General features: G+C 38.0%; 2 protein-coding genes across 4 annotated transcripts in view; one reads left to right on the top strand and one right to left on the bottom strand.

Annotated features, from left to right (window-relative positions):
* The window catches only part of LOC103388881 (dolichyl-diphosphooligosaccharide--protein glycosyltransferase subunit STT3B), a 32,169-nt gene extending 31,146 nt beyond the window's left edge, over window positions 1-1,023 (bottom strand). The window contains exon 1 of the mRNA XM_008324082.3: window positions 116-1,023. Within this exon, the coding sequence (XP_008322304.1) occupies window positions 116-411 (296 nt within the window). The 5' untranslated portion in view covers window positions 412-1,023. The remainder of the gene's footprint in view (window positions 1-115) is intronic.
* Window positions 1,024-4,348: 3,325 nt separating this feature from the next.
* Window positions 4,349-10,603, top strand: stx12l (syntaxin 12, like). Of its 3 annotated transcripts, none has more exons than XM_008324081.3 (11): window positions 4,349-4,463; window positions 6,062-6,207; window positions 7,252-7,386; window positions 7,739-7,808; window positions 8,067-8,166; window positions 8,530-8,667; window positions 8,809-8,852; window positions 8,978-9,083; window positions 9,178-9,250; window positions 9,336-9,418; window positions 9,995-10,603. In XM_008324081.3, coding segments are annotated over exons 2-11 (843 nt in total). In that variant the 5' UTR covers window positions 4,349-4,463; window positions 6,062-6,206; the 3' UTR covers window positions 10,088-10,603. The 3 variants fall into 3 exon arrangements, with proteins under 3 accessions (XP_008322303.1, XP_008322302.1, XP_016893713.1); XM_008324080.3 differs by having other exon boundaries at window positions 6,058-6,207; XM_017038224.2 differs by having other exon boundaries at window positions 6,058-6,207; window positions 7,239-7,386.
* The last annotated feature ends 2,328 nt before the right edge of the window (window positions 10,604-12,931 follow it).

The raw sequence follows: 12,931 nt of genomic DNA, 5'->3' as shown, positions 1-12,931 counted from the left end.
AAAAGCAAGGACGTTAATTTAGTCTGGATTACAGGCAACAAGTAACGTCCACTTGACATGTTAAAAAAGACAACTTTCTCCAAAAGCAGCTGATTGTGCATTTGTGGAAACTCACCAAGGGTCAAACTCGTGAATGATGCTCTCGAAGCGAATGACAGCGAAAAGCCTGGAGCTGAAGCCGGCCAGCCAGGCCAGGAACAGGATGGTGAAAGAGAGTAGGGACTGCCACCCTGCCGGCTGCGACAGGCCGCCGGACAGCCCGCCTCCTCCTCCGCCGGCGTCACCGCTCCCTCTGTCCGAGAACGCCGCGCTACTGCCACCGCCGCTGCTGCGTCCATTACCGGAGTACGACGCACCAGAGTTCAGAGAGGATTTGTGTTTGGTGTCCGCGACTGGGTGATGTTCCGCCATATTCTATGTCAATCCCGTCGAGGCAAGCAACCGAAACAAGCTATCTGGTTTCGCGCAGGAAAGAAAGACACTCTCTCTTTCAGGTCTCTTCTTTCTTTTCTAAGCCACGCTTCACTTCTGAAAGCAATCGCTGCAACCCTCCCTAAGCGACCCGCATCCCCCGAAACCACAGCTGTAGTTCGCCACCACTGTACCTTATTTCCTACCAAGCACTGAAGCAGAGAAATTTACCCGTGTATTCACGCAGCAGCAGATTTGCAGCATAGTGGAAGTGACACATGCGTTTCGAGTAGTTCCGTCTTCCTTCCTTGAAGCTGGATAAAGGGGCGGGAGTAGAGCGAGGAGCAGGAAACCCTGCCAGCCTCTCACAACCAGACAGGTAGAAACAAGAAGGACAGAGCTCGGGGATAACAGCCAATGCTGTTCCAGAACATCCTTGACGGATAACCAAAGTGACCAATGACAGAACAGCAACCTGACCACCGAAGGTTCTTCTTCAATGCGGTTGAATGCTGACAGAGCACAAACACGACATAAAACAAATGGACGTCAACGTCTAGTTCTGTATGTGGAGCAGGAAGAAGTTGACCGGAAGTTGCACAGAAACTGCTTTGTTGAACAGAACTTGCGTAGTGAACATTCTTATTTTTCGTCCTTTTCGCTGCTCCCTTCGGGGAGTTTATGGTAAAATAAACGTGCTTCCCACTTAATTTCAGTTGAACGTTTCCTGAATGAATTGTGGCCAAAATGTTGCTGTATCAGGGCCTCTTGTCTAATTTCTCCCCCTTTACCTTTTGTGTTTGTTCTGAAAAAAAAACAACAAAACAGGACACCTGATTCTAAAGTGAAAAAAAAAAAACAACAAAACAGGACATCTGATTCTAAAGGATAAAGCAGAAACAGAAGGCTAGAACTAACGGTGAACATCAAAGACTAATTTCAAGTTAACCAATGCAAGTAGTCTACTTGATATGTACAATATACAGAATAACATCAATATAATGTGTATCACACCGATTGTGCTGACTAGTCCAGGTACAGTCTATACACCAAGTACTCTCGTGGGTAATCCTGTGGCACTTAGGATGTCTACAGAAATTTTAGTTGTGGATCTTTAGAAACAGAGACAGCATTTAACAAGCAGTGGGACTATCACAGTGGCACATCAGAGACAATGGTGGCTCTTTGGAGCAGCACATTTCTCAAAGTCCTCTTTAAAGGTTTATAAAATAGTACCAGGGTTGGCTACTGAACAGTAGCAGGATCAATAGAATTCAAGCATATAAATAAAAGGCAGCCATATCTTAGACTGTAAACAAACAAAATTGAGGCACAAAAAATACATTTCACATCATGTAATATTAAACACAGAGAAAATGTTGTTTACCTCTGACAGAATACACTGAACAGCACTTTAAAGACTGGTGTTGAAAGAGTTAAGAAAAATACAGTCTTTTACACTGAATTATTGAATGTAGTCTGTTTTATTTTTTATTTACAGCCTGTGCACTCTCCTGCTTCTGTGCCAAAACCTTTGAATGCAGTTTATCATTATTCTCTTAGATTAAGAACCAGGCATAGCTCTGAGAGTCATCACTTCATCCTATGTCAGGAGGTTTGGTGGCAGTGGTTGGTCGCTGGCTGAGAGAAGAGAACAACTCTTCTTAAAATTTTCTTTTAAATACAAAAGCACTTATTGGCAATCGTCCTTGGCCTCTGGCAAGTTTTATTTACTAATGTTCGATGCCTCAGTGCAATATGTCTTCACACTCGGGTGTGAACAATGAGAACAGAAAATTAACATTCATTTTTTGCTGCATTTTTATTAACTTTTAGCTGCACCATAACCCTTTGAGTTCCTCTCTTTGCTTTCAACACACTGCTTCTTTTGTGTTTTACTAGACACAATCTATATAAGATATAAGATATCTCTGATATCTCTGATATATTGAATGATACCTTCTGCCACAAAGTTTAGTTTTGCCATTCATCTATTTGTTTTTTGACTGCTTGTCTGCCAGGATAAAAGAACGCCACTGAACATTTTTCATCCTTTTTCCTGATCTAACCAATATGTCATTTTTCTGTAACAACCACACATTTGTCAATGTCACTATAAAGCAGAGATTGTTTTAGAGGAAATATCTACATGCAATTCTAAACCTGTGTAGGATGTAGCCTGAGCTCTATGTGAAGAAGAAACAGAATATTTTTGATTAAAAACGTCCTTTTGTAGAAAACAGCTCTGATTATCCTTAAAATGAATAGTGATTTATTCATACATCTCCAGAGAGTCAGGTGTAAACCGAAGATCAAGACAGCCTCTGCACTGAATAACATACAGAGGTTAGAGATTTTATTTTACTGTGACTACTCCAATGTGTTTCCACTATCCAACAATCCCTCTAACACTTGCTCAAAAATTCTCCTAGTTGTTACCAGATCAAGGCTAAAACTCAGGGGAGATCAGGACTTTCCAATCACTGTCCCCAAAGTCAGTTATCCTTCCACGATGAACTGCTGCTGTTCACAAATGTCTCATCTGAGAAAATGTATTTTGAGTTATCTTTAAAAGGTCTTGATGAGAGATAATTGTGCTTGGTTACCTGCTGTTGCTCTTTAAAATTAAAATTTTTGATTAGCTAAGTTTTTTTTTTCAACATTCATTTGCTGTATACCTACTCTAAACTGCATTTACTGTATACCTGCTATAAACTGTACTAGATAACAGCCTCCACTGCTGTATGTGTGTGTACTGAATGTAAAAATGAGCCATCAATTAGTCTGAAAAGCTCAGCTGGTGAAGGTACAGAATCTGTTTTATCTCCCATAGGCCTAATACTGAAGAATACTAACCCAGAGCTCTACTAATCAGCTGGATTTGTTCATACATGACAGCAGTGTTTTACTGTTCTCATTTGTGATGTTTTCCCACCCACACATGGCAGCTTAACAAAATACAACAAATACAACACAAACAGAGACAATTAAATGAGCTTAGCGTAAATCCTGCTCTGCTGTGGGAGAATCATTAAATTCCTATAGCATTACAATATCACTCAACAGTTAATAGAAGAGGTTATATTAGGGCCTGGCTCGTTCCCATAGAGCATTATAGGCGTAATTAACCTTCTGATGTGAACCCAACATAATCTGGCTCATGTTTCTTTGTCTCTACGGTGCAAAGTCAGCTGTACTGCCTGTATTGTTTCATTAGTGTCAGCGTGCTGGATTATGCTGCAACAGACTCTAATTGGAAATAGTTACGCTTTTATAATAGCATGACATGTAGAAATTGAGTCAAAGCTGTTCTATTATTGAACTCAATATTCCAGAAGGCCATTTTAATTTCCTTGAAAATATGATCACTACTTTAATAGAGCCTAGATTTAAGGTAGTAAAACAACAAGCCAGCTGAGATCACTTAAAAATAGACCATAATGTCCATACACAACATATTTTTTCAATGAAATTACAGCTGCATATAATAATAATTTCAGTCACACTTTTTTATTCCTGACTACACTTTAAAGTATTTAGTATAAGGAATCAATTAGAATGGGTTATCTTCAATAAATACTGCATTAAACAGCATTTGAACATGACATTTTGCCCATAATTTAGAAAACTTGTGGTATCTTATATTGTAAGAATTCTGAGAAGTATCTCTAGGCAGACCAAATGTTAGCATTTGAAGGAGAGGCATCACATTTGATCAGAGTATAAGCTTTGAATTATATATCAATTCTTTTGTAAAATGCTTTTAACATTTTTACAAAATAAATTATGATACGACTGTTACACTTAGAACATTGTAATAATATTAATAACAATAATAATAATAATAACAATTATAACATCACTGGCTTTGAAAATGTTGTTTTTTGTTGGTGACATGGCTTTGAAGATAGATGTTTTCCAATATACTTCAGGAGGATTTTACTGACACTTCAAAGTCAAGTTAGAGCAAGTCCAGTCAAATGCAAAAGTCTCAGGCCTTGTTATTTACCAGCCACACAGTATATACAGATTATGCTCATTCTACATTCGCAGTAAGTGCTACCAATGTGCATCACATATGTTTGACTTATCTTAAGGTATTCTTGCTTTTTCCTTTCTCCTCTGCAATTGCATCTCCTCTCTATCTAATATCAATATAAATCGTCTTAATTACTTACGTCAATATTTAGGCGATATCGTGGCACCACCTACTGGCAAAAAGAGAGAACACGTTTTAAAAAAGTCCGTTCTACATAAATCCCACCAGAAAAGGGACATATAAGGGGCATAAACATATAAAGGGGCATATAAAATGTATTCAAATAATACTCACTACATGGCATAAGTACTGCTACAATTTCTAATATTTTTGATAATTTTATTTTTGTTACCTTTATCTCGTATCATTTTTTTTTATAACTATCACTGTAGTTCAATGTTACCAAGCCAGCTTTGTAAAGATCCATATGGGTGCGCAGTGACTAAAGACCCCTCTTTATTCTCTTTCCAGTTTTAATGTCTACAATAAGTAAATCGCCCATATGTGCGTAACGGTTAATTATTGCCATAATTAACTGCCTGCTAAGACGAGCCCACTCTGTGCCCCTTTAGCGCTAGTAGATCTATACTGGACCCTGAATGGCATCCTGGCTGTGAGGAGATGGTGAGAGTTGGTGATGCACCCTAGAATCCTAGCAGCAGCAGATATGTGAGCCTGTCAGTGATCAGTGGGAGATCAGCAGCATTAAGGCCATTTGTCTGTGGTCATGTGCGAGTCTCAACACTGTTGAATTTGAGGTTATAATTAGAGCGAGTGGAAAGTCACGAGACAAGCACAAGATTATTGTGACCCGCCACACCAGGTCATCCTTTAACATCAGCAGTGCAAAAAAAGATTTAAGTAAAAACGCTTTATCCTCCGACCTTTAATGGAGTTGTTGAACATCATACAATGGAAGAAAGAGCAGAACAAATAAGCAAAGAAAAAAAGATGAAAGAGAGGCCATCTAGTGAACAGAGGATTGTTAAAGGTCAGGTTACGGATGTTGAAATCATTAGGTTTCAGGGGTCAGGGACGATCAAGAAATTCGTGCCGCTACTTTAAAACCTCTACTACAATAGAGCGTCATAAGACAGCTCTGTCCGTGTTGCATTTAGGGTTCAGTATTGCACAGCATTATTTATTAATATATTTTAATATTATATGTATTGTTTATTTATTCTATATGTCTTATCGATGACGTGAATATTAGAAGTAGTATTAGTAAGAGCCGATAGGGTGAGGTAGTAACTGTATTGGTAGTAACAGCATTACTCATAGTAGCAATAGTAGTAGCGAGGTTTTGTTGTAGTAGTTGTAAAAGAAATAAAATGAGTGTACTGTAGTAGCATTAGCCATTAGTATAAGTCGTAGCAGTTGGACTCCTAGTAATTGTAGTAGTACTGCAATGTGACTTTTTAAAAACAAATGAAAATACAATCTTTTTTCTGAATATCTAGTTAAATATCGATTTTATTTCTTAAAAAACACAACATAAGTTGTAACATGTTTTGTGTTGCAATTTTGGGTGGAAAAATGCTACTGATATACTGTAAGTAAAAGTTTGGGTTTTTTTCGTTGCTGTGATTTCCCATGTTTACTCTGAGACAGTGAAGGCGTCATGGAAGCTGCGTTGGGATTATCTGTGACGGGCCGTCGTTCTCTCTCCTTATTGCTGTAACCACATACTGTAAACTGTGACCACACACCATCATTCCTGTGACCCGGGGAGATAAAGGACCGCATTTGACTGCAAAGTAAGATTTATTTTCCTACTCTCTGTTTTAAAACACTGCGGCGGTTATTTACCACAAAGTGATACAGCCGACGGTTATATTATCGCTAAAATTAACTAAGGCTTGTTAAAAATGTACTGTTCACGTGTGTTGAGCTTCTTCTGTGGCAGAGTAGTCATTAACATGTGCCGATAGTCTAATAAAATCTGATGTGAACTAGTGTCAACATTCTGGAAGCTGATCTGCGCTCTGCCCTATTTTCAATGTAGTCTGTTAGAAAATGAATCCACGTGATGACTGGGGTTTGGCCTCGATGGAATTTTCTCACAGTTTCTACCAGAAAACAGGCTTTTACTGAAAATCTAAACTCTCCTTTGTTAAAGATGCACAACAACATGCTGCCCTTTATAGATTTGTAGAAGGCAATCACCAATATTGATGTTGTTAGTATTTGAAGGGTAACGATTGATAGTTTTCAGTGTTTGTGTAAAACTGCTCACAATCACAGAATCTGATGAAAGAAAAAACAAAGCAAACCTTAAATATGGAGAACGCACTTTACGCAGCAAAGTAGGCTGTTAAGAGACACTACCACGCGACCAGACCATGAGATGGAGCACTTGTTCTCCAACTACAATCATGCCTTGTATCTTTAACCATAACGTAATACTACTATTTTTGTATGCGTACTAAAACACTATGATATGAATTAGACAGACTCGTACACCTGTCAGGTACAAATCACACGTCAGTAATATTGTTTAGAACGAAAGTATCTATGTTCATTTTCTTCTTAGTTTAATCATTAATCGTATGCATTTTAAGTTATGGTACAGGACACAGAAACAACACAATGTTCAAAATAATGAGAAGGCTAATATATATAGCTTTGGTATTAAAATGTATCTCTAGTTTATTTCTTGAGATTGCTATTTACACATGACAGTTTACTCATTCAGAAAAAAACCCAAAACAAACAAATACTACAATTAAAATTAGATGCAATGCACTGACGAAAGTAACAATAACAACAACCTGTGTAACTGTTTTAGCTTGTCTTTTTAGTGGCGTCTATTGCAGCAGCGACATCTACAGCCAGGATGTCGTATATGCGAGCAGAGAGCAGTTCGTCCCAGCCACAGGGTACAAGCACCGTAATCCAGTTATGCAGTGTCAACATCCAGAAGATCAACCAAAACTGTAAGTTTTTTTCCCTTTAATTGCTCCTTCAATTGGCACCAGGTTGGTCCATATGCATTAATTTGAAACTGTCCTTTTAAAGTTAAACCTACCATTATAACCCCAGTCTTCAGTGCATGTAACAAACACATATGGGCTCTTCCTCCTTTCATTTAGTCTTAGTCTTTCCCTCAATCTGCATTTATTTTCAAACTGCTTTCCTTAAACAACCACTACTACACCATTTTTCACTCTTACTTTAATAGTTTTATTCTCACCTCGATTTTCTACATCAACATCATCTGCACAAACTAGATGAACACTACAAAACACTTGTGAGTTGTTTGGTCAGTTCTTCTTCTTCTTTTTTTAGCTGGTCAGATCAAAAAACTACTTTCCCAACTGGAGACTAGAAAGGAAACCTCAGAGCTCCAGGGGAGGCTGTAAGTATGAAAATAACAGTTTTGTAATCAGCTTGTTTGCTTGTAATCAGTGAAAAGATATACTTTCTGTATGAAAACTAAGCTTACTCCTGCTGAGGCCACATGAACATGCTAGCAGCTAGGAAGTAATCAGTTGCATATATTATACTGTTATACAGTATATATGTGTCAAAGTATGCTTTGTTTTGGTGAGCCATATATAAACATACCTGTGGTTTATAGAATATATTTCCTAATTGAATGTTTGTTTTTCTTCAGCCAACAGCTCCAACACTACACCAACCAGCTTGCCAAAGAAACCAACAGACATTTGAAGGAGCTCGGCTCACTGCCCCCAACACTATCTCCATCAGAGCAGGTCAGTCTGTAAATAATGGCATTACCTTATTAATGTCTTGTTTATTTTTCCAGTTATTGCATATAAATTAAAGCCTTGGATGTACAATTGTAGTCTAATTTTTATTCCTTAAATATTGTATTTTTTTTTTTAATATTATGTTCTGAAAGCCATCACTGAATAATGTTTTATTAAACAGGTATGTGTTCATGTAATGGAGTCAGTCTGTTTGGACACTGGACACCGTTTTATCTCCACCTGCTCTGACTCTGAGGAAAAATTGCCTTAGCAGTTGTTCATTTGGGTTTCATAAGATGTGATTATACAATAAGACTGAATAAAACCTTTGCTTGATTCTTTCCTGTGGTTTTTCTGTGTTTTCAGAGGCAGCAGAAGCTGCAGAAGGATCGTTTGATGAATGATTTTGCTGCAGCTCTCAACAACTTTCAAGTAGTGCAGCGCAAAACAGCGGAGAAAGAAAGGGAGTCGGTGGCTCGAGCTCGAGCTGGATCCAGAGTCATGGTACTAAATACATTGTACATTCACAAATGACTCAGTTTTAGTTGATGAGTGGCTATGGCTGTGGTGAATGGTTAAAAAAAATCAACTATGTTGTGTAGTGATTTGCTGTTGATGATGATGAAGAAACCTATTTGCCAACAGGGAGATGGAGGAAATGTAAACGAACAGCTGGTGACATTTGAAAAGTAAGTATCTGGAATATCTCCTCTGCGTCTAAATGTCATAGGTAATACTATAATTACATTCTTATTGGATGAGTGCAAATGCCTTTAGAGGAAAAATGTGTTACTGTCTATGGATGACTGTGCAGGGAGGACGAATGGGGACAGAGCTTTACTCAGACTGTTGAACACCCCATCACACAGGAAGATCTGGAGATCATCAGGGAGAGAGAGACCAACATCAAACAGCTGGAGGTGTGAATCTGCACCTTGTGAGGCAGAAATGCTATACTGCCACACAGTGGTTGCGTTTTTTTGTTAATACAGTAATACTTTGTTTCCTTCTCAGGCTGACATCATGGATGTGAACCAGATCTTTAAGGACCTGGCAACAATGATACATGACCAAGGAGATATGATCGGTGAGGGTGACCAAAAACTTAGATTCAGTTTCACAGAGTTTGGTTCTAATGTCACATGTTAACACTGATGCTCCTGTGTTCACAGACAGCATTGAGGCCAATGTGGAGAATGCTGATGTTTATGTGGACAGAGGGGCCATTCAGTTACAGAAGGCAGCTTATTATCGGGTAACAATAATTATTAACTTATTAATATAGATATGACTTTTATCCTATTTTTTTTAAATATGATTCAGATAAATGTTGGCATTACATGTGTTTATTTCTTTGTCTTTCTTTAACCTGTCACTGTACTCCTAGACCTCGACATTTTCAGTTAACTTTTTAGATAAGTCTACATTTACACTGAATGTTTAGCTGACATCACACTTGTTAAGTTTTCCCTAATTGATGACATTGTTTTTATAATAGTTTAATGTAGGTTTTAGATAATGTTAGCAACATCTGACAATGATTTTAGTTGGTTCAAATCACTTTGCCCAAAATTATTCTTTAAGCAAGTTGTTCAAGCATTCAAGTCTGCATTTTCCTGGCCATAAACTTAATTATTTCTTGGTAAATATTTCTAAAGTGTAACTAAAATGACTTGTAGTATACTGCAGCAATTTATTAATCACTGCGTTAAAATAAACTTACCTAAACATATTATTTTAAGGTTATCATATCATATTGATGTGAGTCAAAGTACTTGTATATAGTTTTAGAAGTCTAACAAGAACGTTGTGACATGTTTCCTCTGTGCAGAGGAAAAGTCGGAAGAGGATGTGCATGCTGTCCATGGTGATGACACTCGTGCTCATCATCCTCTTCATCATCATCTGGCAGGCCATCAAATAAGACAGTGGCACAGGACTCCTTCAGATGACTTCCAGTGTGTGTGACTGTGTGTCTGGGTGTTCACTTGTACGGGAAGTAAAAACGTGTGTGATGCTTGGATGATATCAGCTAAAACTGCCAATGTTTGGTGTAATATTCAAACTCTTTTATAGCTTGTTATATCTGTTAGCCCCTGTTTTTGAGATTCAAATATATCCTGACATGAAACTGCTGAAATCCTGTTATTAGACATTCGTTGGAGTGAAACAATACAGAAACCGATTGCACACATGGTGTATTATGCATAAAAGTCACTATAAAGCTGTAGCCTAATTTATAGTTTAGATTTAACCTTAACTGTTAATCAATTTTCCTAATTTATATGGTGGGGTGTGTTTTTATCATGAACCATGTTGCACCTTTTTACTACACAGCAAAAACCTGTATTGCGTGAATGCGATGTCATTTTCTAATGTAAGGAGAGTTCGTTGAACAGTTATTCAGTGAAGAATTAAAAGCTGTCGACTTGGTATAGTTCAATAGGTGTTATGTGTCATATTTGTCCAGCAGAGGGTGCTTTTATTCCTTTACTAAAAGAACACCATCATCACATGTTAATATATACAGGCCGTTTCCTTAAATGACGACTCTATGACATAAATCATCACGTTACTGAACATAATCACCAACTATATCCATCTATCAAACATTACAGTGAAAAAAACATCACACAAACTCTATACTCTAATCTCCCAAGTCAGATGGTCTGCAGATGGGTTTCTTAAGAAATTCTATTGGTGAAAACAGAATGTCCACCAATTATTTAGATTTTTGCTAAGTATTTGTATATTGAGTGTGCAAGAGTGTAAAAATGGCATGAATAAATGTCAAAAACATTCCCCAGAAATCAACTCTGATTATTTCAAATCAGCTCAAAATGATTGTTGTTTTGATCCACAGTCATCCAATGACACGGTTGATTATTTGTCAGTGCAATCAGCCCTGCATTGCATTTAGAGCTGTAATCATGATTACTTGTAATCATGTGAAGTCCTAAGAGATCAAGCTCTCTACTGGCAGGTGACAATGAAATGTGTGGGGGAGACATTAGGGCGGGAAGCATGAGCAGAGGTGTCTGTGATGAGGCTACCATCAGGGTTGTCTTGGCTACACACCATCTTGTGTCTGTGGAGGAGCACTGAGTGGTCCTCAGCATCTCTGCCAGGTCTTCGCCTGCACCCCCGCTGCCATGACTCAACACCACGCTCTGAGTATTTGTCTGAGCGTGCTCGGTGCTCAGAACCGCCCAGTTATTAATAGACAATGTCTCAGCCACACACAATCACTAAAACGACTTTTGTTTAGACAGAAATATCTGTGAGAACAATTCCATTCTGATTTTCAGATTTTTTTCTGCAGACATTCTTGCTTCCTCTCGGCATTTTTGTATGCCAACGTTTCCTAATTATAATCCTGCAGATCAGTAAGTCGGAACACTAGCACGGAGGACTGTCCAGGCTATGTGGTGTGACCAGACTGCACTTAGACATGGTTATTTACTGATGGCTAACAGAATGGGATAAAGTCTCCAAACAAACAAGTATTTAATAATGAAATATCTAGAACTCCATCAGTAAGAGATGTTCGGTTGCCTTTTCTTGATTCTATAGACACTGTGATTAAATATTTGTTGACAATACCTCTTTTTGACGACAACACAATATGAAATGCAACATTCCATCTGGTGTTTGTTAAACTAGGTGTATTATTAAAAATAAAAAGTGGCTTTCTAACATAAAATAATTCTAATGAAAAGATTCGTTCACCAAGAATCTTTCATTTCCTGTACTGTTATTTGATACTTTGGGAGCATTTCACTGCAACATTCCATTAAGGAACAATGTGATATCTGTGGCCTCTGCCAAGGAATGATCTTATAACGAATTATTAGAGTTTGCTTTTGGAATTTTAAACAGTAGAATCATTACTTTCTAGTCTTTTTTGTCTCTAATCTATTAAAATATTCTCTATCATCAATTTGTTTTGATTCGTTATACCCTCGAACACTGATTGAAGCTGAAACATGTGGTCATTTTTATGCACTTTAAAAGTACATTTAACCAGTGTGAGACATTTTTATAACTATAGTCTTATAACTTGGCCTTTAGAGGAGAAAACAAGACTAGAGAAAAACAAGAGAAAAAAGACTTTAATCCCAGGATGACTCAAGCCAAAAAGGCCATAAGAAAATGTCATGCTTTGCTCATTTTGCCTTGTTGGAGATGTTGAAGCCATTGTGAGTAGTTTCCTTTCATTTCCTGTCCTATAAAACTTGAACAAGTATCATATGAACTCATCTGTTTCCCTGATGACCAAACAACAAGCAAAGCCTGCTCCTCGGTGTGTGTGGAGAGTGAGGAAATAAAGGCTCTGGTGATGCAGAGGAAGCACATTTCATGTCCATTAACAGATATGTGATGGGGTCAGTAAAGAGAAGAAGAAGAATGGTTTGCCATAATCCTCACATCAGATAAGAAACCACTTCTTTTTGTGCCATTTTCCAGAGTGGCTGGCCTAAAAGACATCGTAAAGGTTAGATAATAGCTGCCGTCACTCAGCCCTCAGATATACTATAGGCAGTTTAAAGGCACAAAACCCTCCTGACACATCTCAGAGTCTTCTAAAAAGAAATAGTCTTCTTTGTTGTAGAGAATGCTGTAGCTGTCAAAAATGAGGGTTTTCATCTGCACCTTGTGCATTTCTTATGGTAGCTTTTTGCAGTTTGAACCAGAAATGGTCAGCAGGTCTGGAACACATGCGGTCCAGTCAAGTACACATGCTCTGTCTGTCTACCAAGTCACCATT

Source organism: Cynoglossus semilaevis, chromosome 13, assembly GCF_000523025.1.
Source record: "Cynoglossus semilaevis isolate Cse_v1.0 chromosome 13, Cse_v1.0, whole genome shotgun sequence".
Lineage (NCBI taxonomy): Eukaryota > Metazoa > Chordata > Actinopteri > Pleuronectiformes > Cynoglossidae > Cynoglossus > Cynoglossus semilaevis.
Note: the sequence above shows the minus strand (reverse complement) of the source record. Positions and strands in the feature narration are given on the sequence as shown.